Source organism: Mus caroli, unplaced genomic scaffold (assembly GCF_978045245.1).
Source record: "Mus caroli unplaced genomic scaffold, Mus_caroli_1 scaffold_19, whole genome shotgun sequence".
NCBI classification, from domain to species: domain Eukaryota; kingdom Metazoa; phylum Chordata; class Mammalia; order Rodentia; family Muridae; genus Mus; species Mus caroli.
In genome coordinates this window covers 18,224,715-18,251,076 of record NW_028227274.1, presented here as the reverse complement: position 1 = coordinate 18,251,076, position 26,362 = coordinate 18,224,715, and the positions used below count along the sequence as shown (strand labels likewise).

General features: G+C 39.8%; 1 protein-coding gene and 1 pseudogene across 2 annotated transcripts; one reads left to right on the top strand and one right to left on the bottom strand.

The window, feature by feature from the left end:
* Nucleotides 1–25,311, bottom strand: Rnf138 (ring finger protein 138). 2 transcript variants are annotated; one of them, XM_021150968.3, is made up of 8 exons: nucleotides 25,047–25,311; nucleotides 24,416–24,634; nucleotides 17,352–17,517; nucleotides 15,470–15,585; nucleotides 8,446–8,502; nucleotides 5,367–5,478; nucleotides 1,804–1,911; nucleotides 1–183 (listed from the first exon to the last, which is right to left on the bottom strand). In XM_021150968.3, exons 2-8 carry the CDS (start codon nucleotides 24,523–24,525, stop codon nucleotides 115–117), a joined length of 738 nt encoding a protein of 245 aa, XP_021006627.1. In that variant the 5' UTR covers nucleotides 24,526–24,634; nucleotides 25,047–25,311; the 3' UTR covers nucleotides 1–114. The 2 variants fall into 2 exon arrangements, with proteins under 2 accessions (XP_021006627.1, XP_021006628.1); XM_021150969.3 differs by lacking the exon at nucleotides 1,804–1,911 and having other exon boundaries at nucleotides 25,047–25,309.
* LOC110284958 (small nuclear ribonucleoprotein E pseudogene) lies at nucleotides 13,437–13,759 on the top strand (annotated as a pseudogene).
* Nucleotides 25,312–26,362: the final 1,051 nt, after the last annotated feature.

Sequence of the window (26,362 nt, the reverse complement as noted above, 5' to 3'; positions counted from 1 at the left end):
CTGAATTATTATTTTTATTAATATGCACAGCAAATTACTGAAAGTGGTGACTTCATGTCTTCTCCTTAAAGATGGCACTTGTAGGTTGCAAGGAGGCAGACATGTCTATGCACGTCACATGTTTACTTGAAAAGACTCTTCCACAGCAGTTTGATATTGGGTTTCCTCATCTAGCTGAAGATTCTTTAAAAAAAAAAAAAAAAAAAGTAATGTGTCAACAAGAAAGTTATCAACTATTCAATTTTATCTAATGCATTACAAATCTTCATATACATTTGCATACAAGGGAGTTTATGGACAATAAACTTTTTATGCCTTAAAATGCAAGACTGAACACCATGGTATGTGTCATACTCTCAGCCACTCAGGAACCTGAGGCAGGAGGATACCTTGAGCCTAGCAATTTGAAACCAGCATGGACATAATGGGACCCCATCTCAAAAATTAATGTAACGAAATATAAGGTTTCAATACATGAACTTTAAAAAGTTAAAGTTCAGCTATAATTATTTAGTAATAACTAATAACTGTTCTGCTCAGCAGAGGATACTTTATACTAATCAAAATTATGCTTAATTATAACTAATAATATGGTAAATATGTATCACTTCTACAAAACATTTCTATGTTGAAGGGAAAGTAATTTAATTTAAGAAAAATAAGCATTTAATGAATTAACAGTTGAGTAACAGCTTCTTAACCACAGCATGGAACTAAGCATGGAACACAGCTTTCAATTATAAAGTGACTCTTTAGGACTTGGGGCTTAGTACCTCAGTGTAGAATGGCTGTTTAGAATGTACTGAGTCCCTGAGTCCAATCCTCAGCAGCAAAACAAACACACCAGGCAAAACAACAGCAACAACAAAACCTTTATCTTTAAAAAACATTATTTGCTGTTAATTTTATGTCACATGGGTTAGCTTTAAAAGATATCAAGACTTTGACTTGACAACTGAAATAGTTTTCTACAGCAAGGTAAAACAAAAAATTATAGATTAAAATATGGTTGAAAAAAACTACTATGCTCTTCTAAATATAGCTCTCCAGACGCAATAATTGCTCCTAAAATGGAAACGTAATAGTAAAATACAATTACCTCCTAAAAAAAAAAAAAAAAAAAAAAAAAATCACTGAAGTGGCACGTGTAAATTTTATGAACATTTAAATTATTCCAAAATAGTAGACTAAAACTGCAAATTCCATAAAAATAAAAATTATGCATGCTTGTGTTTACCCAAACAGGAAAACAAGCATCTGTTATTCCTTACTGGAATTAACCGTTTATTAAATAAGCCTTAACTACACATAAGCCAAATAAAGTACAATTTTACAACTAATAACAGAAAATTTTTCATGAATATGAGAAGAAGAAACTGGCCCATTTTGGTCCAAGGGCCCTTGCTGCCCTTCCTAAATGGACAACCTGGTGATGATCAGTTTCTTTGGTTTGGTTTGTAATTGTGCCTCACGTGCTTACTCTATTTACTCTATATTTGAAACATAACTTCCCACACAGGTTATGCCAATTTTACTTTCAAGGAGGTATAATTTCTCTTAATTCTAAATGATTTTTACTTAAACCTTCATTTTGCATTAAGGGGTTTATTTTTCCAGTAATTATCTCTCTAGTATAAACAATAAATTCAATTCTCAGAACTTCCACAAAGCTTAACAATGTTACTACTAAAATACAGCAACTTGCTCTTTATCCAAGCAGTCTGATTCCACAACTTGCTTGAAAACTCAAATCCAGATTGAAAGAGTTAAATTAACTTTCTTAATCTTGAAGAACTCACTTACCACAAATTCTCCATAATCAAACTGATGTCTTTGATTTAGATGACTAACGAAATTTCTAGTAATCTGGCTAGGATCTCCCCAAGGAAGAGACACACAAATAGGACATGTCTATGAGAAACAGATTGTTTTAAATAAAAAAATAGCAAAAATAATGAAACATTATATAATTATTGAGAGCATTAAATACAAGCTCATGTTACTGAAAACATCGGGTATACTTTCTTGTGCTTCAGTTTGCTGCATTTTGCAGATATTACATTTCTTTAAAATTTGAAAATTTGTATCTACCTAGTGTGCCTATTTGACACCACTGTTCCAATAGCTCAAATAACCATTAATACTATTTAGCAATGAAGCATTTGACTCAGATAATATATATATACTTTAGACATAACACTACTGCATACTTAACAGACACAGTATACAGACTAACATTTACATTCACTAAAAAACTCAAAAAGTATAGCTAAATTCACATCAATTTTTTACTTTATTTTTTGACTTTTGAGACAGGGTCTTTCATGTAGTTCCAGCTATCCTGGAGCTTGCTATCTAGACCAAGCTGGCTCAAACTCACTGAGATCCTTCTGCCTCTGCCCTCGATGTGCTGAAATAAAAAGCATTCACCACCACACTTGGCCTTCATCAATAATTAATTTAATACTGAGATCTGTACTCAAATCTAAGATATCTCTAAGGTATGACTGAAATAAAAAAGCACTGGATGGTATACAGAGATTGGAACAGGATCTCACTCTGTGTGTGTGTGTGTGTGTGTACAGGATCTCACTCTGTGTGTGTATGTGTGTGTGTGTGTGTGTGTGTGTGTGTGTGTGTATCCCAGGCTGGCCTTGACTTGGGATCCCCAAGTCCTGGGAGTTCAGACACGTGTTACCATGTGCCTTTTAAAATCATTTCTAAAAGTCAAATCCCATGACAACATCATTTCTCAAGCAAATTACCATAGAAAATGACACTAATAACAGAGACCATGGACATTCTATTATACGACTAAAAAAATCATATATAGCATATATTAACATCAATGTAATGAGTTTTTATTAACTACATACCATATGTATAACATATATTATTTGATCTAATTAGTAACCATTACAGAATTATTACTAGCTTGATTTCATTTATATGTAAAATAAAGATGGAGCAAATTATAAAGTTTAAATTAACCTCAAAGTTTTAATGAATTACATTTTAAAAAGTGACTAGATGACAGACTTAAAAGGACATAAAAAGAAACTTTAATAACTGGATTCTAACCAAAGCTGACAATACACAGACTGGTTTGTTCCCACCCCACCCCACCCCTCCCCACCCCACCCCCGAGACAGGGTGTCTCTGTGTAGCCCTGGCTGTCCTGGAACTCACTTTGTAGACCAGGCTGACCTCGAACTCAGAAATTCACCTGCCTCTGCCTCCCGAGTGCTGGGATTAAAGGCATGCGCCACCATGCCTGGCTAATACACAGAATGTTATGCAGAAAAAAATTGCCAATTACGTAATATAAAACTAAGCATGATGTCTTTTTTTTTAACATTTATTTACTTATTATATATGAATACACTGTAGCTGTCTTTAAAAACTCCAGAAGGTGTCAGATCTCATTACGGATGGTTGTGAGCCAACATGTGGTTGCTAGGATTTGAACTCGGGACCTTAGGAAGTGCTCTTAACTGCCAAGTCACCTCTCCAACACCCTAAGATGATATCTTAAATATGAAGCATACTTTTCTGATAGCATATTTGTTTATTTAACTCCTTCCATTCTAATGAATGGTTGCAGTAATTGAAAATCCAATAGTTTTCCAAATCCAAAAATCTGGGCTTTTTTTTTCTAGTATATTCACCAAAAAGATAATGTTATTAATAATGTTATTAATACATTTTATTCCTTATTTTGAAGAAGCTGGTTGTTGCTGCACAAACCTGTAGTTCCTAGCCCTATTGTAGACTGGTCTACATTACCTTTACCTCACAATATTATTTCCCTTTATATGAGGTAATAAAAATTTAATGTCTCATTTTGTCATCAATCATTAGTAAAAATATATTGTATTAATAACTTAAATCCAAATTTTAATCAACAACCTTTTTCTGTATACATGTAGAGAAATATATAGAACCACTTCTTCCCGAGCCTGAGGCAGGAAGAATAATACAACTGCACAGTCTGTTTGGGCAACTAAGTGAGACTTCATCACACATATTTATCAGAAAAAAACTTAAAGGGCTGGAAATGGGGGCCTGGTTAAGAGCACCGACTGCAGGATGGGGAGATACCCTCTCAGAGGAGAAGAGGAAGGGAGGATAGGGAAAGGATTAGCAAGAGGTGACACGGAGAGAGGGAGTGGCAGTGAGCGGGATGTAAAGTGAATAGATAAAATAAAATAAGATTATTAACTATTAAAAAAAAAATGCTGGCTGCTCTTCCAGAGGTCCTGAGTTCAATTCCCAGCAACCACATAGTGGCTCATAACCATGTATCTCTAGGGCCCTCTTCTGGCCTACAGGCATCTATGCATACTGTATACATAATAAATCTTTAAAGGGGATGGAGCTGAAGATGTATTTTAGTAATAGGATGCTTCTGGGGCAAGTGCAAGGGAAAGGAAATTAAAAAAAAAAATTTCCAGCTTAATATCTCCTCTTTTATTTTCTAGAGTTAAAAATCACTTATCTATAAAATATATACTTCAAATGACTTCTTCAGGGACCATAATTTTGGAACCCTGCAATCTACATAAACCTACCTAAAAATGACATAAGACAAGTATGCATCAAAATAAAAACTCTGACTTCTTGCTTTTATACATTCATATAAAAGATTCTTCAAAGATACAATCAAAACTATTGGTTTTAATATACTCTTTGGTTTTTGAGACAAGTCTCAATGTGTACCTCTGGCTGGCCTAGAACTATCTGGAGATCAGACTGGTGTCAACTACCTCTGTTTCCCCAGTGCTGGTATTAAATACATGTGCCACCATGCCCAGCCCAGCTTTTTTATACTTATACACACATACATTGCAGCAGATTTGCATGAATGGATCCAGTCCTCTGCATCCAGCAGAACAAAGTGCCCAACAGCACTGGTTCTGCCACAACACAGCAATGACTACCACTTTTCATTCTTTCCTAGACTAGTCTACATCACCTCACAATAATTTTCTAGATGACATGAGGCAATCAAATTTAAAAAAATTTTTTTTTCTTTTTCAAGACAGGGTTTCTCTGTGTAGCCCTGGCTGTCCTGGAACTCACTCTGTAGACCAGGCTAGCCTCGAAGTCAGAAATTCACCTGCCTCTGCCTCCCAAGTGCTGGGATTAAAGGCATGTGTTACCATGACTGGCATTTTTGTCTTTTTTTTTTTTGGTTCAAATTTTAAATCTTATTCTTGTATTACAATCAATTATTGGCGAAAACCTACCATTTTCATCATTTCAATATAAATTTTTATAAAGAACCCTCCCCTTTGTATACATAAAGAGAAATACATGGAACCACATGCTTTAAACAAACGATTCTTTTGAATATATGTACTCACCACAGGAACTATCTGAAATAGGTGGTTACTATTACAGTGATCCAATAAACGTTGTCTGGTGAAATTTGACTCTTGACATAAGGGACACTTAAAGGTGGGATGCCCAGAAGAACTAAAAAGCAATTCAAATGAGACATATTGAAATTCAAAACCATCACACACAAAAAAATTGTTCCTGTTTTTTAACCCATTGTTGTTTAAAACTCACTGTTGTGCTGCTGTGTTTTAAAACAGTCATAGTTATGAAATTATTGAACACTTGATTCAGAGTAGAATTTCTCATACAGTCTCACTTTATACACTACTAGTATTTATCATTTCAGTCCGTTTTCCCCCCTAGCACCAAGGGAGGAAAAAAGCTGGGTATGATAGTCCCTGTCTATAATCCTCAGTATTCAGAGGCTGAAGCTGTTGGGATAACCCAGACATTGCATCAACAGGCTATGACAGTGTATTTTTGAGTTCTCAATTGCTAATTGCTGGGTGGGTGGTGCAGGAAATGCAAATATTTGCTGCTTCTTCACCTGACCAAAAAGAAAAAGAAAGACAAGCTGCCCGAGGAAAGGTCACCTCCAATGCCAACTGGAGAGCAAGAACTGGTGGCTGGTGCTGGGGCAGAAGGACTTCGCTAAGAGACAGACTGGGAGCAGGAAGAAGAGCAAAGAGAGCAAGCTACATGGCAGAGACACAGTGGCAGAAGCCAGATTAAGTTTAGATAGGCTAGCTGAAGAACTACCCCAGCAAAGAGGTCAACAGCCTTATACTATATAGATATCTCGATCTCTTTATTAAGGTTCCCCAAAAGCCCCTGCAATATGAAACAGCATGATCATGAGTTCAAGATCAGCCTTACCTACCTAAAGAAACCTATCTCCAAACAAACAATTACAAACAAAATACAGGACCAAGTTTAAGAAGTTAAATCCAATTTTAATTGTAATCATTCATGTGATGTCAAGTCACTGGGGCCCATTCAAGGTTCATTTTAGAAAGTTCCTATGTAAAGAGGCTAGAGAGATGATGGTAAGAGCACTGGCTGCTCTTCTGGAAGTACTCTGAGTTCAATTCCTAATACCCACATGGTGGTTCCACAACCATCTATAATGAGACCTGATGCCCTCTTCTGTGTGCAGGCATTAACTGCACACACAGAGACATCTAGATAGATATCTAGACAGACAGATAGCTAGATCTTTAAAAAAAAATTCTTAAAACAGTTTCCACGGCCGGGCGTGGTGGCGCACGCCTTTAATCCCAGCACTCGGGAGGCAGAGGCAGGCGGATTTCTGAGTTCGAGGCCAGCCTGGGCTACAGAGTGAGTTCCAGGACAGCCACGACTACACAGAGAAACCCTGTCTCGAAAAGCCAAAAAAAAAAAAAACAGTTTCCAGACTCCATGGACCACTTAGAATGCTAAATAAAGTAAGTAAAGGGACAAGTAGTTATCTGACCTGAACAAACGCACAGTGGAATACACTTTACTCCCCTTCCCAAAGCACACAAAATAATGTAGTTTAAAAAGGATTTCCATCAAATTCTAACTTTGATCTACTTCAGATTAACAACCTAAAACAAAATTCACCAAAAAAGAAAAACAAAACAAAACAAAACAAAACACCCACAAAACAAAGATATTGATAGCAAGAATGCAGTGGTCTGGTCAGGCAGTGGTGGCACACACCTTTAGTCCCAGCACTTGGGAGGCAGAGGCAGTCCGCCTTCTGAGTTTGAGGCCAGCCTGGTCTATAGAATGAGCTCCAGGACAGCCAGGACTATACAGAGAAACCCTGTCTCGAAACAACCAAAAAAAAAAAAAAAGAATGCAGTGGTTTAAATAACAACTACCCCCAAAAACTCACATGTTTAAATACTTGGTCCCCATCTGTTAGTACTACTTGGAAAGGATGTGTTAAGTGTTGCCTTGTTGAAAGTGTGTCACTGGGCAAAGTCTGAGTTTCAAAAATTTGACAGTGTGCTTTCTTTCTGCTTCCTCCTTATGTATCAAGAGGAGAGCTGCTCCAGCTGCCAATAGCCAGGACTCAGTACCCCACTTCAGGCTCTAATCCTCTAGAATATAAACCCCAAATAAACTCTGTCTTCATCTTTTTTAAGATTTATTTTATGTATGTGAGAACACTGTTGCTGTCTTTAGACACACCAGAAGAGGGCATCAGATCGCATTACAGATGGATATGAGCCACCATGTGATTGCTGGGAATTGAACTCAGGACCTCTGGAAGAGCAGCCAGTGCTCTTCATCACTGAGCCATCGCTCCATCCCAAACTCTATCTTCTTTAAGTTGCATTTGTCATGGTGTTTTATCGTAACAATAGCAACCCTAAGACTTTGTACGTTGAAACAATCTAAGAATTAAGCACCACTGGATCTAATACCTCTAAATGTCAAGCAAGGAACAGTTCAATATTGACACCTTTGCCTGACTCATGCAAGGAAAATATCTGACCAAGAAAATAGATAAGTTCTGATATATTCTTAAAAGCAATAACTATTTAAGCTCTGTTTATTTCTGAAGCATTAACTTCTAGCACTATAGTTAATGATTTAACTGAATAAATGTTTGTTTTAAAAATATAGTACCTGGGCTAGATAGAGAGGTAGCTCAGCAGCTAAAGACATTTGCCACCTGAGTTCAATCACCAGGACCAACATTGTGGAAAGTGAACCAATTCCCGCAAGCTATCCTCTACATCTCTATATGTGTTTATTACACACACACACACACACAAGCACAAATCACACAATAAAATTTTTAAATGTTTAAATAAAAATCTAATAAGTAATCTATTGTTATAACTGATAGGCCTGAAACTCTAAGCACTCTGAAGGCTTAGGCAGAGTATCATGAGTTTAAGGCCAGCCTATGAGTGTGCAAAACCCTGTCTCAGAGAAATCTATTATGAGGATTCAAGGTTACAGTTAAACGGCATAGCGAATGCTCAATGTATTATACATGCTCAATCCTGAATTAAATTCTTAACCACCACAAATAAAAACCTTCTATATTATTCAACAGTATTACTTATTGAAGTAGAATTTTTAAAATTTTTAAAATTTTACCTTGTATCCTCTTGATAAGTTTCTGTGTTATCAGATGCAGATGTTTCACTCCTATTACTTAAGAAGCACAGGGGGGAAAATAATAACATGTCAGGGTCATTAATGTAAGCTGCTTAATAAAAATGACCAGCCTGAACTTCAAGGGCTGGCACTTAATTAAGAACATTTGTTGCTCTTGCAGAGGACCCAGGTTCAGTTACCAGCACACAACCATATTTACCTCCAGTTTGAGGATCTGATACCTTTTGGTCTCTATAGACATCAGGCACACATCTGGGTACACATGCAGGAAAAACATACACCCTTATTTTAAAAAAAAGTCTAAACTTCAAGTAGTCATAAAATACTAAATATTCATGGCACTGCTTTCCAAATCAAGTAAGACTGTTGGAATTTCTATTCATTCATGTTTTTTTTTCTTAAATAGATTACAAAAGGGCAGGAGGCTGAGGCAGAAAGGTCATAGATTTGAGGACAGCCTGAACTACAGAGAATTCCAGGCCAGCCACAGGCCAGCCAATGAAACCTTATCTCAAAAACAAAAACTTGAGCAAAAAAACACAAACTTCTACAATATTCAGGTACAAAAGTGTAAATTAGAAAACACAGAATTTTAATTACATAAGATCTTCTTCCTCAGTGATGTTCTTTTGGGGGTGATGAGGGGAAATGAGGGCTAGGATAGGGTCTAGAAATAGTGCTCCTGACATATACTATCATACTTGGCCCTTGGTAATTTTTTTTTAAAAATGTGTGTGGGTGTTTTGCCTGCATATGAGTCTATGCAGTACATGCATGTAGTGCAGAGGCCAAGAAAAGGTGTGGCATCCACTGATTCTGAAGTTACAAATGGTTGTGATTCCTCTTGTAGGTACTGAGATTCAAACCTAGGTCCTGGGAAAGCAGAGGCAGTACTCTTAACTACTAAGTCATCTCTCCTTGTTAAGTTCTTAAACCCTGGGATTGAAGTAAGAACTTCTATCATGTAGCTAGGATATGGTAGAAGACCTTCAAAGGTGACGTTTCACAAAATATATGAACTTTTAAAATGTTCATTATTCCTTAAAAAGAAAGAAACTAGGCTTCATTAGCACACTTCTCTAATACAAACTATCCTGGCATATTTACTTGTACCCTATGACAGAAAGTCAGTGGCATATGGAATATTAGAAGGAGCACTGTATATAGAAACTGCAACTAACATGCCACAGAATTTGATAAATATTGTCAATATTATGAAAACAAGTACTTGCAGGCTTTGGGATTTCTTTTCCAGTTCACTAGCCTTCTTTTACCATGGGAGAACACTTTCTCTCTCTCTCTCTCCCTCTCTCTCTCTCTCTCTCTCTCTCTCTCTCTCTCTCTCTCTCCCTCTCCCTCTCCCTTCCTTCCTTCCTTCCTTCCTTCCTTCCTTTCCTTTCCTTTCCTTCCTTCCTTCCTTCCTTCCTTCCTTCCTTCCTTCCTTCCTTCCTTCCTTCCAATATCATTATACGATGTGTGTCAGAGTGCAGGAGGTGATCTCAGAGGCCAGAGACATCCTCCCACCTCCCCACGGATCCAAGCTGGAGTTATGGATGGTTGTGAGCCCCACCTAGTGTGGGTGCTAAGAACCAATACAGGTCCTCCAGAGGGCAAAAACATGCCTTCCCAACCTCTGAAGCAACACCAATAAAAACAAAAACAAAAACAAAAAACAAAAAACATTTCTCTTGCCAGGCATCATGATTCCTATAATCCTATATTCAGAAACCAGATCACCAGTTCGAGGCTTAGCCGGGCGTGGTGGCACACGCCTTTAATCCCAGCACTTGGGAGGCAGAGGCAGGCGGATTTCTGAGTTCGAGGCCAGCCTGGTCGACAAAGTGAGCTCCAGGACAGCCAGGGCTATACAGAGAAACCCTGTCTCGAAAAACAAACAAACAAACAAACAAACCAGTTCGAGGCTTGCTCAAAACTACCTTAAAAAAAAATTCACACAGCAAAATCCTGTCTCAAAAAAAGCCCTAAGCTTTCAGGATGTAGCTAGGTAAAGCCATGGGTCCCAGTCTGATCCCTAAACACAATAAAACCAACCAACCAAACAAACAAACAAAACCTTTTTTATGGGAATGGTGGCACACACCTTTGATCCCAGCACACAGGAGACAGAGGCAGGCAGATCTGAGTTTGAGGCCAGTCTGGTCTACAAAGCAAGTCCAGGACAGCCAGGGCTCTGTTACACAGAGAAACCTTGTCTCAAAAAAAACAAAACAAAGGTTTTAAAACTTGGCCATTTCCATACTGAAAATTCATTAAGCCTTCTATGGTAATTCCAAACTGCATAGGATATATATTAAAAAACAAAAACAAAAAAAAAAAAAAACTAGATTCCAAATAAATACAACCAGCACTTGGGAGGCAGAGGCAGGCGGATTTCTGAGTTCGAGGCCAGCCTGGTCTACAGAGTGAGTTCCAGGACAGCCAGGACTACACAGAGAAACCCTGTCTCGAAAAACCAAAAAAAAAAATAAAATAAAATAAATAAATAAATACAATAAGGTTGAAAGGCTCTAATTGGAACATAAACTACAGTTCTATCAATAGGAAGAAATTCTAAGTAAGGAAATCTTTCACAGGGTAGCTAAGAAGTCTAAAAAAAGAAAAAGCCAGAAAAATAACAAAGGGGTTAGAAAAGCTTTCCACACAGGCCAGAAACCTGAGTTTGATCTTCAGATTTCACAAGGTGGGATGGATGGATGGATGGATGGATGGACAGACGGATGGGAGAGAAAAGAAAGAAAGAAAAATGGACAGTCAGATGGATAGAGGAGAGCTCTCAGGAGCTGGCTCTCTGATAAATCAACGGTCTACCAGCTGATGAGGTTAGGAGTACTGACTGCTCTTCTACAAGATGTAGGTTCAATTCCCAGCACACACATACAGCAGCTCACACCTATAATTCTAGTTCCAGGGAGATCTGACACCCTTACACAGACACATATGCAGGCAAACACCAATCCACATTAAACAAAGATACATCAAAATTTTGCTGGTCGGGAGTGGAGAGGCCTGGGGGTAGGGGGTGGGGACGAGAAATGGGATGAGGAACTGTGGAAGGGAGGACCAGGAGGGGGAACAACGACTGGACTGTAAAAAAAATAAAACTGAAAGTTTTTTATGTTGGTCATGGCAGTGATGCACACCTTTATTAGGGAGGCAGAGACAAGTGGAACTCTGAGTTCAAGGCCAGCCTAGTATACAAAGCAAATTCCAGGTCAGCCAGGGCTAAACAGAGACATCTTGTCTTGAGAGGGAAAAAAAAAAAAAAAAAGTCTACCAGCCGAGCTTGCAAGGTATGGTTTGGGTGCTAAGGAAAAACAAAGTACCACTTACAAAGGATGGAGGTGAAGGTGTGAACACCATGCAAGTCATTATTCAACTTAACCTTACCTACACTATCAACCCCATTTTTACAGAGGTCAGAAAACCAAGGCACAGTTTCTTGACAAAGTCAAAAAATTATGAAATGACAGCTTCAATCTGAGCCAAGACATTCTCAAATCTAGTGTGCAAGCAGGCAGTGTATGTTCATTTGCTCATTCATTCATCTTTAAGGTACTGGAGATCTAATCTAGAGCATCACACTATAGCCCAGCCCTATCCCACAGCACTTGGGTCAGCATCTTGCTAAAGTTGACTTGTCTGGCCATGAAAGCCCAGGCAGGTCTTGAATTTGTGATTCTCCTTCAACCTCTGGAGTAGTTGGGATTAAAGCCCTATACCACCAAGCCTATCCCTATAGTTTTTATTTTCTTGTATTCATTCACTTACTTTTAAGTAAAGCACTCATGAAAGCTAGTGCTCAGGGGAGACATAGACAAACAGATCCCTGGCCCCTCGTCGTATCAGTAATCTCCAGGTCCAGTGAATGACTGTATCTCAAAAGCTAAGGTAAAAAAGTTACTGAATATGGAATCCAACACAGGCCTTTGCTCCTGTCACCCCCACTGCTGCCACCACTGCCACCATCACCACCAGAACGAACACACACACACACACACACAAAAGGGTCAAATAAAGGTGTCTGGGGGGGGCTAGAGAGATGGCTCAGCAGTTAAGAGCACTGACTGCTCTTCCAAAGGTCCAGAGTTCAAATCCCAGCAACTACATTGTGGTTGACAACCATCCATAATAAAATCTGATGCCCTCTTCTGGGGTGTCTTAAGAGAGCTACAGTGTACTTACATATAACATCCTTCTTCCTAAACACTAAAGAAAATATACTAGCAAGGCTGGAAGACAATACAGTAGTTAATCATCCAAGAAAAAAAAAAAAGAGGACCTGAGTTTGGCTGCAGCAGCCACAGCAATGAGCTCATAACTTCCTGCAACCCCAATCCAGGGGATCTGACACCTTCTGGCCTCTGCAATCCCATGTACATATACACAAAGAGATACAGATTAGAGTGCCATCAGGCAGATTCATGAGCTACCAACTAGACTCTAATACAATTCAGAGAAATATGAGGGACTGAGGGAAGTAATATCAGAAAAGAAAAGAAAAAAGATAAGGAATATTGTTATTAGGACTATACACTGTCTGACCAAATGAATCTAAGGAACCAAATGAGCAAGGTCTGCCTCCTAGGGATGGGATAGGGAGTTGTCATTTAACAAGCAGTACAGGGTATGACAGTGTATATATCTGCAATTCCAGTAGTCCAGCAGCAGAGGCATCACAAAGTTTGAGGTCAGGATAGTCTACATATCAAGGCCACATCAGCCAGGGCTACAGAGTGAAACTGAGTATCCAAAAGTCAAAACAATATCAAGATGCCCAATAAGCAGTGACTGTATATGGACACTCTAGGAACTTTGCTGAGAGCTTGAGATACAGTGTTGAATAAAGCTAACAAAACACTATCCCATATTAAGAAAAATTGGGCAAAAAAACCTTAAATAAGTATATACTTATAATACAGCAGAAATACACTAAGCATAAAAGCATAGGGATAAAAGAACCCATGGGGCTACTCGTGTGGTCTTTGTGACTTCCACCATGGCGTACCGTGGCCAGGGCCAAAAGGTGCAGAAGGTGATGGTGCAGCCCATCAACCTTATCTTCAGATACTTGCAAAATAGATCTCGAATTCAGGTGTGGCTGTATGAACAAGTGAATATGCGGATAGAAGGTTGTATTATTGGCTTTGATGAGTACATGCACCTCGTATTAGATGATGCAGAAGAGATTCATTCTAAAACAAAATCAAGAAAACAACTGGGTGGGATCATGCTAAAAGGAGATATTACTCTGCTCCAAAGTGTTTCCAATTAGCAGTGAATGGTGAAGCCTGTAGGATGTTGAGAAGGCCGCTTGGGCATGTTTAAAGATGTCTGTTGCAAGCTGCATTTACTCAACTTGTTTTACTTGCACGTTATTATTAGGTGACAATAAATGCTGTAGGAAGTTTTTGTTAAAAAAAAAAAAACCCTTGGGGATTTGTTTGAAAAAAAAAAATCACTAAATGGAAATGACAATTTCATCTACTGATAGTAAATCAAGCAAAATGAGAACCTGATGAGTTCTGCTGAGCAGTGAAACCATTCCTAAACAATTTACTGGAGATTTCAGTAAACGGGTGGTTAAAGTACGAATATTAGCAACATGGATCAAGTACTGAAATTAAAATTTTATTTGTTCATCTTAGCACACTGATTTCCACAAACTACTATAAAATTGAAGAAACTGTTGGCTCAGACTATTGTACACAAGCTTGTTAATTTTCTAAATGAAGCAAACATTTAGTAATACATGTGGGAATGACAAAATATAAAGAAAAACAAGAGATTAACTATCCAAATGAAACAACAGTGGTTACAGGAATATGGAGTTCATATAGGACACAGTTCAGAGGAAGCAGATCTATTTCTTGAGCTAGATTAATGGCTATACATCTTATCACTATAATTTACTTGAACAGTGTTTACTAAGCTTCTGTTACTATTCAGTATTGTACCTGGGTGTGGAGAATAACAAGAACAAATTACCAAAGTACTTTTACTCCATATTAGTTAACATTTCACTGATCTGCTAATATAAATTAGGTACCTAAATTGAATTTTAAAGGATGCTAACAGAAGAGCCTGGTGTTTGCTCAGCAGGTATTAGCATGTGATACTAAGCCTGATGATCACCAGGACTGATGGTACATGCCTATAATCCCAGCAGAAACAGATTGATCTCTCGGAGTCTCTGATGCCAGTTCTCTAAGGCCAGGGTCTGAGTTCCTGCAGAGCCAGGATGATATGTAGTCCAAGACCCTGTTTTATTTTATTAAAAAAAAAAAAAAAGGCCTGATAACCTGAATTTAATCACTAGGACCCATATGGAAAAAGAAAACTAACTCCTCCAAGTTATCCTCTGACCTTTAAATATATGCAGCAGTGCACAAACACACACACACACAAATAAATGTAATAAATATTTTTAAATGATGTAACAATTAAAAAAAAAAAAAACAGTAGGTGCCAGGTTATACCCAGTCTCAAAATAATAGTAAGAAGAAAAGGTAGCAGCAGCAGTAGTAGAATAGATCTGAGAAAAGACATAAAAGCTTTAAAAAATTGTAGCTAAAAAAAGAACTAAAATGTTATCAGAATTACCTTCAAATACTAAGCCTATTCCTTAGAGAGCAATAAAAAAATCCAATGTTTAAATACATTATTTAAACTGATTTTGCCTAATTTCCAAATTCTTTCATCAGAAAAAAATCAATTAAATCTTCAATTCCTAGTTATAATTTTTGTTCCCTCCCAAATTTTGCTTTTGTTGTTGTTGTTCCAAGAAAAGCTCTGGGGAAGATAAGCTTAGGTATATCATGAAGTTGGTCTCCAAGATACAATACTATATCTACCTAATAAATTTTGAAGACAAATTCTAGTTAGGATACTAAGTATAATTTGTTAACCATATACATACCATAATTCCCCAAGCAATTCTCATTTTAGTAATTAAAATTTTGCTTTTAAAATAAATGCTGCTTACCTGCTCCTTACTGAATCTTGAGAAATCTTAAAGTTTGGAATGACAGAAGAAACACCATATTCATCCTGATACTTCTTACAAGATTTGTAATGATGTCTCATGCGATAGAATTTAATCTGTAAATTATTGGTTAAAATATAATCTTTAAAAACAGAATACAAAAAATTTTGAGATACTGTTAATAATAGGAAAAAAGATAAAGACAGATAACTAAATATTTAAGCTCAAAATTGAGATCAGGCAGGGTGGCACACACCTTTATCCACAACACTTGTAAAGCGGCTCTCTTAGAGGTCAAGGCCAATCTAGTCTACACAATCAGATCAGCCAGGGCTACATAGGGAGACCTTGTCTCCAAAAAAACATAAAACAAAACAAAGTAACTACAGGTAATATATTATTTTTCATCAGATCCACAGAATACAGATTCCATTAACTCTTTTGGAGGGTGGGGGAGTTAACAAAGTTTTGAAATGATAATACTAAAGAGAAAAAGTCAGGCAATAGGAGTGCATGTTTATAGGCTCAGCATTTGGGAAGTGGAATCAAAACAGTTGTTCGGGCTGACAAGATGGCTCAGTGGGTAACAGCACTGAAAGCTCTTCCAAAGGTCCTGCGTTCAAATCCCAACAACCACATGGTGGCTCACAACCATCCATAATGAGATCTGAGGCTCTCTTCTGGTGCATCTGAAGTCAGCTACAGTGTACTTAGATATAATAATAAATCAATCTTTGGGCCTGAGCGAGTACAGAGGTCCTAAAAAATTCAATTCCCAATAACTAAATGAAGGCTCACAATCATCTGTACAGCTACAGTGTACTCGCATAAATAAAATAAATGAATAAATCTTTAAAAAAAAAAAAACAGTTGTTCAAGGTCATCCTCAGCTACAACATGAGGTCAATGCCCATATGAGCTACCAAACACCCTATCTCAGAAAATCAAATGCAAAAGAATACATATTAAGAGGCTGCCTCAGGCTGGAGAGATGGCTCAGTGGTTAAGAGGTTCCACAGGTCCTGAGTTCAATTCCCAGCAACCACATGGTGGCTTATAACCATCTCTAATAGGGTCTGATGCCCTCCTCTGGTGTGTCTCACCTACATAAAAAAAAAATCTGGCTGCCTCATGGTGCTGGGCATGTCTTTAACTATTAGAAGAAGTAGGAAAAAAAATAATTGATGTTCCCATGGTAACACTGGGAACATTTTTTGGTTCCTCTCTCTGTGTTTTCAGCTTTATTTCACTTCCTTTTCAATTCAACACCTTCTTCAAAGAGATAGAAAGCAGATCTGACTTGGGTAAATGCTCAATAGACAAAAAGATATATTCAAGGTCTAACCACTCCTCACCCATTTAGCTTTCTTCAAGTAGAATAAATTCCAAATTAGACAATGTTATCAACACCTGATTATCCCATGTGCTTAAAAACTTAAACCAGTCTTCTGTGAAGTATTTCATGATTTCTTAAATTCTTAAGTGGGCAGCCAGGGATTTCAGTACATAAATCTATTTGACTAAATTATTAACATTTGAAACTTAGGTAGAACTTTTTTTAAAAAAAGTTTTGTATATAGATCTTAAAAGGCTGTCAGCTTATTGAAAAAATTAAAATTTTTATCTTAAAGATAAAACTCTAAATTCAACAAGGTTTTTGATATATGAAACTTTCTGGTCTTTTCTATATAATTCTCAACTGAAATAACATATCTTGTTTATTTCGTTTTTGAGGCTCTCAATTTGTAGCCCAAGCAAGCTGTGAACTTGCAATCCTCCTGAGCAGAGATTATAGGCGTTTAACGTAACGCCCGGGAAATGTCTTTCTTCTCAAAGCCATGTTCACCAGGAAAATTAAAACAATTACATAGCATAACCCTACCTTTTTTGAACAGCATCTGCAGCTACCAGAAAACCTCCTCATGATATTTTCAAGATCTAAGGCCCGTTCCGGACATGCTCTTTCTCTTCTAGTCACACTTCCACGACATAGGGGACAATGTATTCCACTTTCTCTCATTGCAGTCAGGAAACATTTTCTACAGAAACTAAGCCAAACATTTGTGACAGGTTAATTACAGAAAAAAAAAAAAAATCAGTGAAACACAAACAAGTGATTATGGTTACCTAGTCAGGCTATTCAAAATGCACACCTCAGTTTTAAAAGTTATGTATGTGTTCTCTGGCAAGAAGAGTGGATGAGATAGACAGTAACAAAATGAAACTACACATGTCCATTTTACAATTTGTTTTTTTTTTTTTTTTTTAAGAAAGGATCTTACTCTGAGGAGACTCAAGCTTAGGTTCAAACATAGCAATCCTACTTTAACTGCCTGAGCACCGGGAACCACAGGGATGTGTCACCACACCCAGCTACAGTTGTGTTTGAAAACTATGAAACAAAGACAAGCTTGGTAGGGTAGTACAAGCCTTTAATCCTAGCATTCAGGAGGATGAGGCAGAAGGATCTCTGTACGTTCAGAGCGCCAGAACTACATTTAAAAAAAAAAAAAAATTCCCCATTACCTGATTTAAACAAACAACACCCAATAAATAGATAAATATATATTTATTTCCAATCTTACAGTTCCTACTAAACCACAAGCTTGCCTCCTCAGATATAAACTTATTATCTCCCTTTTACTAGACTAGATAAATCTGCTAAGCAGAACTTATTTAAAAAAAAAAAGAAAAAGAAAGTCTTGATAGAAAAAAAGGAAAAGGTGCACACCAAAAAATTACTGAACTATTCAACATCAAAAGAACCTACAACCTCATCAGAACAGTACATATAGAAAGGGAATTTGTTGGTAAGAGATTTGGAGTTACTGAAAAGGAAATGAGAGAGGGTAATTGAAGATGAAAATGAACAAATTATATGTATTGGACTATCAACAAATAAATTTTTAAAAACTCATAGTGGGTTCCCAATAAGCTACAGCTACATAGCTCAAACTTTATCTCAAAAATAGAAAAGAAGCCGGGCGTGGTGGCACAAGCCTTTAATCCCAGCTCTCAGGAGGCAGAGGCAGGCAGATTTCTGAGTTTGAGGCCAGCCTGGTCTACAAAGTGAGTTCCAGGACAGCCTGGGCTATACAGAGAAACCCTGTTCCAAAAAAAAAAAAGAAAGAAAGAAAGAAAGAAAGAAAGAAAGAAAGAAAGAAAGAAAGAAAGAAAGAAAGAGAAAGAAAGAAAGAAAGAAAAAAGAAAGGAAAAGCCTGGTATTTTGGCACACATGCTTATCATCTCAGAACTTGAGACAGGAAAATCAGAATTCATAGCCTTAGTCATATAAGGAGTTTAAGGCCAGCCTTGGCTATATAAAACTGGGTCTGGTCTCAAAGGAAGTGTAATGTTTCCCAGAATTGTTAATCTAAATTTTCATTTGGATTAGAACTTAATCCTAGCAGTGCACAAATATTACTTGACATTTTACAAATCACCTAGGTAGAAAAAGTCAATTGAGGTTATTGCCTAGATTAGGTTGGTTGGATCTGTGGGTATATTTTAGGATTGTCTTGATAGTTATGGATGTAGGAAGACCCAGACCATTTCAGACAGCAACATTCACTGGTTTCCAGTCCTGAACTAAACACCTGACAAGCAAATTTATATCATCAGCTAGCTGAGGAGCAAGCAAGGTTCTGTTCATTTATTATGTCTCTGCTCTTGACTGTGGATGCAATGCTTTGAGTTCCTGCCTTGATGTCTCCAAAATAAGAGACTATAATTGTAAATCAAATAAACGCCTTTTTTCCCTGTTGCTTTTTGTCAATATATAATCAAAACAACAAAAATAAAAAAACTAAAATGTTTAAGATTACAAAGTAAAGTGAGAGAAATTAACCTTATCAATGCCCACTCTATTTTCTCCTAAAATGTTTTTTGGATACTTGCACATATACACACATACTTTATGACCTTTTCAGGAACAGTATTGCTATGTGGCCTATGCTCATTTCAAATCATGGCAGTTCTCTTACCTAACCTTCCAAGTGCTGTTTTTATAGACGTGCCACTATGCCTGGCCCAACTTCAATAATCTTGGGGGAGAGAATTTAACAGAACTCACATAGGCTAGATAACTATGTTAATACCGGGCTATATATCCCCAGTTCATTTTGGTGATTTGAGGCAGATCTCAGTTGCAATAGCCTAGCCTTAAAATTCCAACTATCCTTTCTCTGTCTTTCCAGATGCAGGCCTGTACCACCCAAGGCCTACTTTGTTTTTCAGTGCTCGGGATTGAACCCAGACCCCTGGGCATGCTACGCAAGCACTTTAGCACTTACCTCATCCCTCACTTTGTTTTTACTTATTTTAAAAGCATTATATCTGACTACTCTTAAGGTCACTGCTGTGGTTTGGATGTTTTGTTGTTGCTTTGCTTGTTTTTGTCTTGACTGTTTTTCTTCCTATCACGTCTACTCCTTCTCAGAGTACAGCTCTTTCTACTTCTAGTTATGTAAGTATTTGCCAGCACTTGGGTCTAAGACCTCTTCTTGCTTTCAGTTACATACTTACCTTGATGAATACACACACAAAACAACTTTACCACCATTTATTCCAGATCTATATGCAGTATATACATTTAACTACTTGATATGTGTCACCAAATCTTATACAAAACCCTTAAAATGTCAGTGGTCTCTTCTCTGCATTATCACTATTAGTTTAAGGTTCTAATCATTTTCTTCCCTGACATGTCAACATTACTAGTCTCAACTGACAACCTGAAACTTGACACTAATATAAACTTTCTAAAAGTGAAAGAAACCTCACCATGCTGCTCCCCTGCCAAAACAGATAGGTCTCTAATTTCTAGGAAAACATTCAATGGCGTTGCCCAGTAAGTTCCTGCCAATATATGTAAACTCCCGTTCCACCACACACATTTTTGGCTTCTACACTCCTCCTTACCACTTATGGAGATATATACCACCATGCCCAAATTCAGACCAATAATTTCATCAAGGAAATCAGCATTTATGTTTATATTCCTAAACTGATTTTAGACACTTGCTGGTAAGTACCAAAGTAAAATTTTCTACCCAAAATCTTTTAAATATCAGTTAGCATTCATTTATAGGTTTTCTCCACTAGACATCAACAGTCACCCAAGAAAGTGCACTGAGTACGCCTTTTGGCAAATAGAAAGCCTTAGACAATTCCTTTTTGAAGAAATAAATGAAGATTAAAAGGACATTTATATTTTTGATAAAGTAACTATGATGATGATTTTGCTCCTTCCTGTCATTAAAACGGCCACGAGAACGTATTTTTAGTGTCTACAAGATCCCCAGTGACCCAAATCCTTAATCCTCTCTATGAATCAGAGTAATTGGTACTCTTTTCTTCTTCTTCTTCTTCTTTTTAAAGACAGGGTTTCTCTGTGTAGCCCTGGCTGTCCTGGAACTCACTCTGTAGACCAGGATGGCCTCAGACTCAGAGATCCACCTACCTCTGCCTCCTTCCTGAGTGCTGGGATTAGAGGTGTAGCCACCACTGCCTAGCATACACTGGTATTCTTTTCCTTCTATGTTTGCTTTGTCCAATTCTGATGTTAGTTTTGTTTTATTATATATTGCTTATCTTTATTATCCCTTAGAAGCCTGCTTTCTTTGTTTTGTTTTGTTTCTCAAGACATGCTTTCCCTGTATAGTCCTGGCTACTTGGAACTCACGCTGTAGATCAGGCTGCCCTTGGACTCAGATATTCACCTGTCTCTGAGTCTTGAGTGCTCTACTGTGCCAGCACCTATTTTCTCGTGAGACAGAGAGAGGAAATGGATCTGGAGGAGTTGGGAGGTGGAAGGAACTGAGTAGTAGAGAGAGAACTGTATTAGAATATAGTACCTGAGGGGAGGTGGGAAGGATCTGCTTTTAATAAAGGGGGTAAAATTTGGTAGACTGGAGTATGTCCATACATTAAGGCACTAAGCTCAATTGTAAGCCCCACCTCAAACACATAACCTGATTTTACAGAAAAATAGAAACTTGTTTACAATTCTGTGAGAAAAAAAAAGATGTAGTAAACTAATAAAGTACTTTAAATTCTAGTTATAAAAACGAATCAATTTCTACACCCCATTCAATCTAGTCAATCTAGACCAAATTCCAACATTACCTACCTTCCCATCTATATAAAACATTTCCTCACTCTTTTTTCAAATTCACTGTTCAACAAGAAATACAAAGCAACTTGTTTTATATCCATGTCCTTACTTATTACATTTTCTGTTTTTTTGTGGTTTTGTTTCTTGTGTTTATTTTTTATTCTGGTTTGCTCGAAGTTTTTTTTTTTTAAGATTTATTTATTATTATATCTAAGTATACTGTAGCTGTCTTCAGATGCACCAGAAAAGGGCATCAAAACTCATTACAGATGGTTGTTAACCACCATGTGGTTGCTGGGATTTGAACTCAGGACCTTCAGAAGAGCAGTCAGTGCTCTTAACCATTGAGCCATCTCTCCAGCCCCTCGAAGTTTTTTTGATTGTTTGCTAAATACTGAGATAAAGAAGTAGCAGGTGGCAATCTAGACAGGAAGGTAGTCAAAGAAAACTGTTTAAAAGAGTGATATGCCAGGCAGTGGTGGCTCTCGTCTTTAATCCCAGCACTTGGGAGGCAGAGGCCAGCCTGGTCTACAGAGTGAGTTCCAGGACAGCCAGGGCTATACAGAGAAACCCTGTCTTGAGAAAAAAAAAAAAAAAACAAAGTGTGATATGGACACTGAAAACTAGCTTTTTACAACTGAAGGCTTCTGGTGGCAGTGTGGGAGGGGAAAGACTCACTCAATTCTATTTAAGAGGTGGGAGGCAGGCCATTTAAGAGTTAGACCATGTTCCAATGAGTATGTGAATAACATAAATTGGACTTTCTTTTCTGTATTTTTTTACTTTTCACAGGGGTGGGGTAGGTCCACAAAGGTTGGGCACGGATATGAGTTCTAGGTCTAGGCAGTGAGTGTGATTTGGGGTGCATGATGTGAAACTCCTAGAGAATCAATGAAAATGTTATGTTTAAAGAAGGGGCAGGTGGGAGGGGAACCATCATCAGAATATATTGTACAAGTTTTTTGTTTTTGTTTTTGTTTTTTAATTAAGATTATCAACGTCGGGGCTGGTGAGATGGCTCAGTAGGTAAGAGCACCCGACTGCTCTTCCGAAGGTCCAGAGTTCAAATCCCAGCAACCCCATGGTGGCTTACAACCATCCGTAATGAGATCTGACTCCCTCTTCTGGTGTGTCTGAAGACAGCTACAGTGTACTTACATATAATCTATAAATAAATAAATCTTAAAAAAAAATTATCAACGTCAAAAAAATTTATACTTTTTGATTAAGGCCCAAAATTCTATCCACCACTTCTTTTTTATTTTTATTTTTTTAAATGTTTCTGGAAGGGAGATTGTCAGAATATTGGTATTGTTGGTTGATTGTGTTTTTTTGTTTTTTTTTTTTTTGGTTTTTTTTTTTTTTTTTGGTTTTTCGAGACAGGGTTTCTCTGTATAGCTCTGGCTGTCCTGGAACTCACTTTGTAGACCAGGCTGGCCTCGAACTCAGAAATCCGCCTGCCTCTGCCTCCCAAGTGGGTTGATTGTGTTTTGAAACAAGATCTTGCTTGGCGTGTAGTCCGGTAGCTCCAGTGGACTGAAGTTACTAGGTAACCAGGCTAGCCTCAAAGTCAAAATCTGTCTGAGGCTCCCAAGTAGCATGTCACCTGGCTTCTACCTGCCTTGAAAAATTAAGAATACCATCACTTAAAAAAAAAAAAAAAAAGTGTGTCTATGGCCTGTGGGAGAGGCAGCAGAACAGGCCTTTACTCCCAGGCCAGCCTGGTCCAGGCCCTAGTTCTAGGATACCGAAGGCCACACAAAGAAACGCTGTCTTGAAAAAACAAAAACTATAACAAAACTAAAATAGTGGAAGGAGGGCCTTATCTAGAAATTTGAATTCTTTTCAGCTGTTTGAAAACACTGAACTTTTTCAGGCCCCACCTGCCAAAAATTCATTTCTAACTTCGGGATGGAGCCTAGGAACTGGTTATCTTTGCTATAAAGAGTCCCTCTGGGGAGCCTAGCTTTGATGGCCCATGCGTTCAATCCCAGAGGCAGGTGGATTACTGTGAGTTGAAACCAGTCAGAGCTACATGACACCTTGTCACACACATTAAAGAAAAAGTTCCTCGAGGGCTCTGATCATCACTCGGGTTTGTCAGATGCTTAGCATACGTTCTCATGGGCTGGTTCCAACTCCCACTGACACTGGTTGTCCAGAAAATGACTGAAATTCTTCCTATGCCAACTAAGACCTACCTCAAGTCACCTTGCCCAGCCCAGCCAGCGCCTTTGTGCTCCATCCACCTCATCCCTGGAGGAAACACCTCCTCTAACTGAACGGTAGGTATCTTGCCTCCATTCTTGTCATCACCCAGCAATAATAAACATAAGGAGAGCACAAAGGGAGCTATCTCGAGCCCCGGAAATCCTGCCGGTTCGGGGAGGGAGATGGAAGCTAACTCATCTTGGACCGTTTTATCACTGAATTGTTAAATTTGCTTAAAGATGGGGCTGAGCGGGCGTGCGAGGGGGCGGGGACGCTGCTGCTCGCCCCGACAGGGCTAGGGGCTACAAAGCCAAGGAAAGCCAAGAAAAGCGCGGCACCCCCGGCAGGTAGCCCGGCGGGCCCGCACACCTCTGCAGGGCCCAGGCCGAGCACCCAACGCCCCGGCCTCCGCAAGGATTGCTAGGAAACAAAAAAGGCTCCACGTTCTCTGTGATTCCTCTCGGGCCTGGCGAGGACGCCGAGGGATGCCATCTAGAGGGCCCGAGCACCGCCCCCGGGCGCAGGAAGCAGGCGACCAGGACGAGGCCAGGCGGTGCGGGGCACGGGTTCGGAGGGGCCGCGACGGGCCGGGGCGCACGAGGGAAGGGGCGTCCACTCACACGTGCTGACAGGCCGCGGTCCGCACCGGCGTCTTGAGCACCTCCTGACAGACAGGGCAGTAGAAATCATCTTCCGTGTAGGACGTGGCCGCCGAAAGTTCCTCGGACATGGCGAGGGGTGGGCGGGAGAGGCGCCGGCGCCGGCAGGAGCCGAGGTGGTGGTGGTAGTGGTGGTGGTGGTGGCGGTGGCGGCCCTGAGCCCGACGCCCGGAGAGGGCCCTGAGGGGGGAGGGAATCGAGTCAGGAAGCGGCTCGCTCAGGAAGCGGCCTGCGTCAGGACGGGGGCGGGACTCGGGGGCGGGGCGGAACCCAGAGACAAGGCAGCAGCACGAGCAGGTCCCGCCCATTCTCCGCGGGGGACACCGGCGTGAAGGCGGAGCTTAGCGGGAGGTGAGGTAGAAGACGCAGTCATTGGTTACGCCGCAGCTTCTATCAACGGCGCGCGCCGAAGCCCCGCCCCCCAGTGCCGCCATGGAGCCGCTGGCCCCGCCCCCGGCGGCCCGGCTCCACCTCTGTCCGCTCCGGCGCCCGCCGGCGAGCCTGTCCTGCGCGGCTCTCACAGGCGCTCTCGGGCTTCCCACGCCCTCCCCGGCCCGCCCCCTGTCTCCTCTACTCGGCCCGCCGGCGTCACCTCAGATGCCCTGAGCCCCGGCGCCCCTCACGCTCGGTCTCTGTCACGGGCCCGCAGAGCTGTGGTCCTGCGCCGTCTCCTGGTTTCAGTGCCGGGGTGAGCAGGCCTCATGGGACTAGGCCCGAGTGAGGCTCGTGCAGCACCGTGAAGCCCCCACCCCCGGAGCCGCAGTCTGCGACATTGCGCGGCTCGCAGCCCGCCCTCGGGCCACTGCCCACGGCAGGGCGGGGGCGGTGATGGCCTGCACGGCCCCTGTGGCAACCCGGGCAGGCGCGGCGGCGGATTGTGACGAAAGCAATGGGCGGTGGTCTCCGGTAGCCTCCAGAGCTGTCCCGCCGTATGGATTCCGTTTCTTATCCCCCTTACCGCAGAGATTTTTCTTCCATACAATTTCTTTTTTCATTTCTTCTTTTTCTCCGTGTGTGTGTGTGTGTATATGTGTGTTTTGGTTTGGTTTTTTGGTGTTGGAGTTTGAGGGGGGGGGGGGGGTGAGGGGACAGTTTTTCTTTAGCCTTGGCTGTCCTGAAACCAGCTCTGAAATTAGACCAGGCTGGCCTGCCCCACGATCTCATTAGACTCTGTAATGTACGTACTCAGGGAGACCAAGGCAGGAGGATCTCAGATTCAAAGGTCAGCCTATGCTGCTGTGGAGTTTGAATTTTCATTTTAAACAAAGTGACAGATGCAGTCTTCTATAATACTTTTTTGTTTAAAGAAAGTGAGAATGCTAGATCTGAAGAATGAGGTAGAAGCATGTACCTGTGCATCCTCTCTAAGCCACGAATTTGATATTTTTGCACTCACTGCGGAAACAATAAGTGTGTATTCTTGAATGGGCCTAATAAAGGCCCATTTAATTCCTAGTAAAGCCATATGAAATAGGAAAGTTTGTGGGAAAGCAAGTAAGGAAAATCCAGATTATATTAGGGTATCTTCCATTAACTTTGGGGGAAAGTTCCAATTTGTTAAAACCCTTAAACACAGTCTAAACAGGTGGTATTTAAGACACTAGTTAGGGGACTGTAACTAGTCCAGGAGTTGGCCCGGTGGTTATGAGCACTACCAGCTCTTCAAGGGGACCCAGATTCAGTTCTTAGCACCACATGGCAGCTTACAGCCATTTGCAAATCCAGTTCTAGAGGATCTGACTTCCTCTTCTGGCCTCCTTGGGCACTGAACATATGTGATGCACAGGCATCCATGCAGGCAAAACATGCACAAAAGGAAAATAAAATTGCAACAATATATATATATTTAAAAAGAAGACTCTAGCCAAGCATTGGTGACACACATCTTTAATACCAGCACTCCAGAGG

Excerpts from the sequence above, each read along its gene's own strand:
- Rnf138 (XM_021150968.3), bottom strand. The coding sequence starts at position 24,525 with ATGTCCGAGGAACTTTCGGCGGCCACGTCCTACACGGAAGATGATTTC. Across the intron at positions 17,518-24,415 it reads ACCGCGGCCTGTCAGCACGT|TTTCTGTAGAAAATGTTTCC; the intron begins GTGAGTGGACGC and ends TGTTTGGCTTAG. Across the intron at positions 1,912-5,366 it reads TATTTCAGATAGTTCCTGTG|ACATGTCCTATTTGTGTGTC; the intron begins GTGAGTACATAT and ends TGTTTCTCATAG.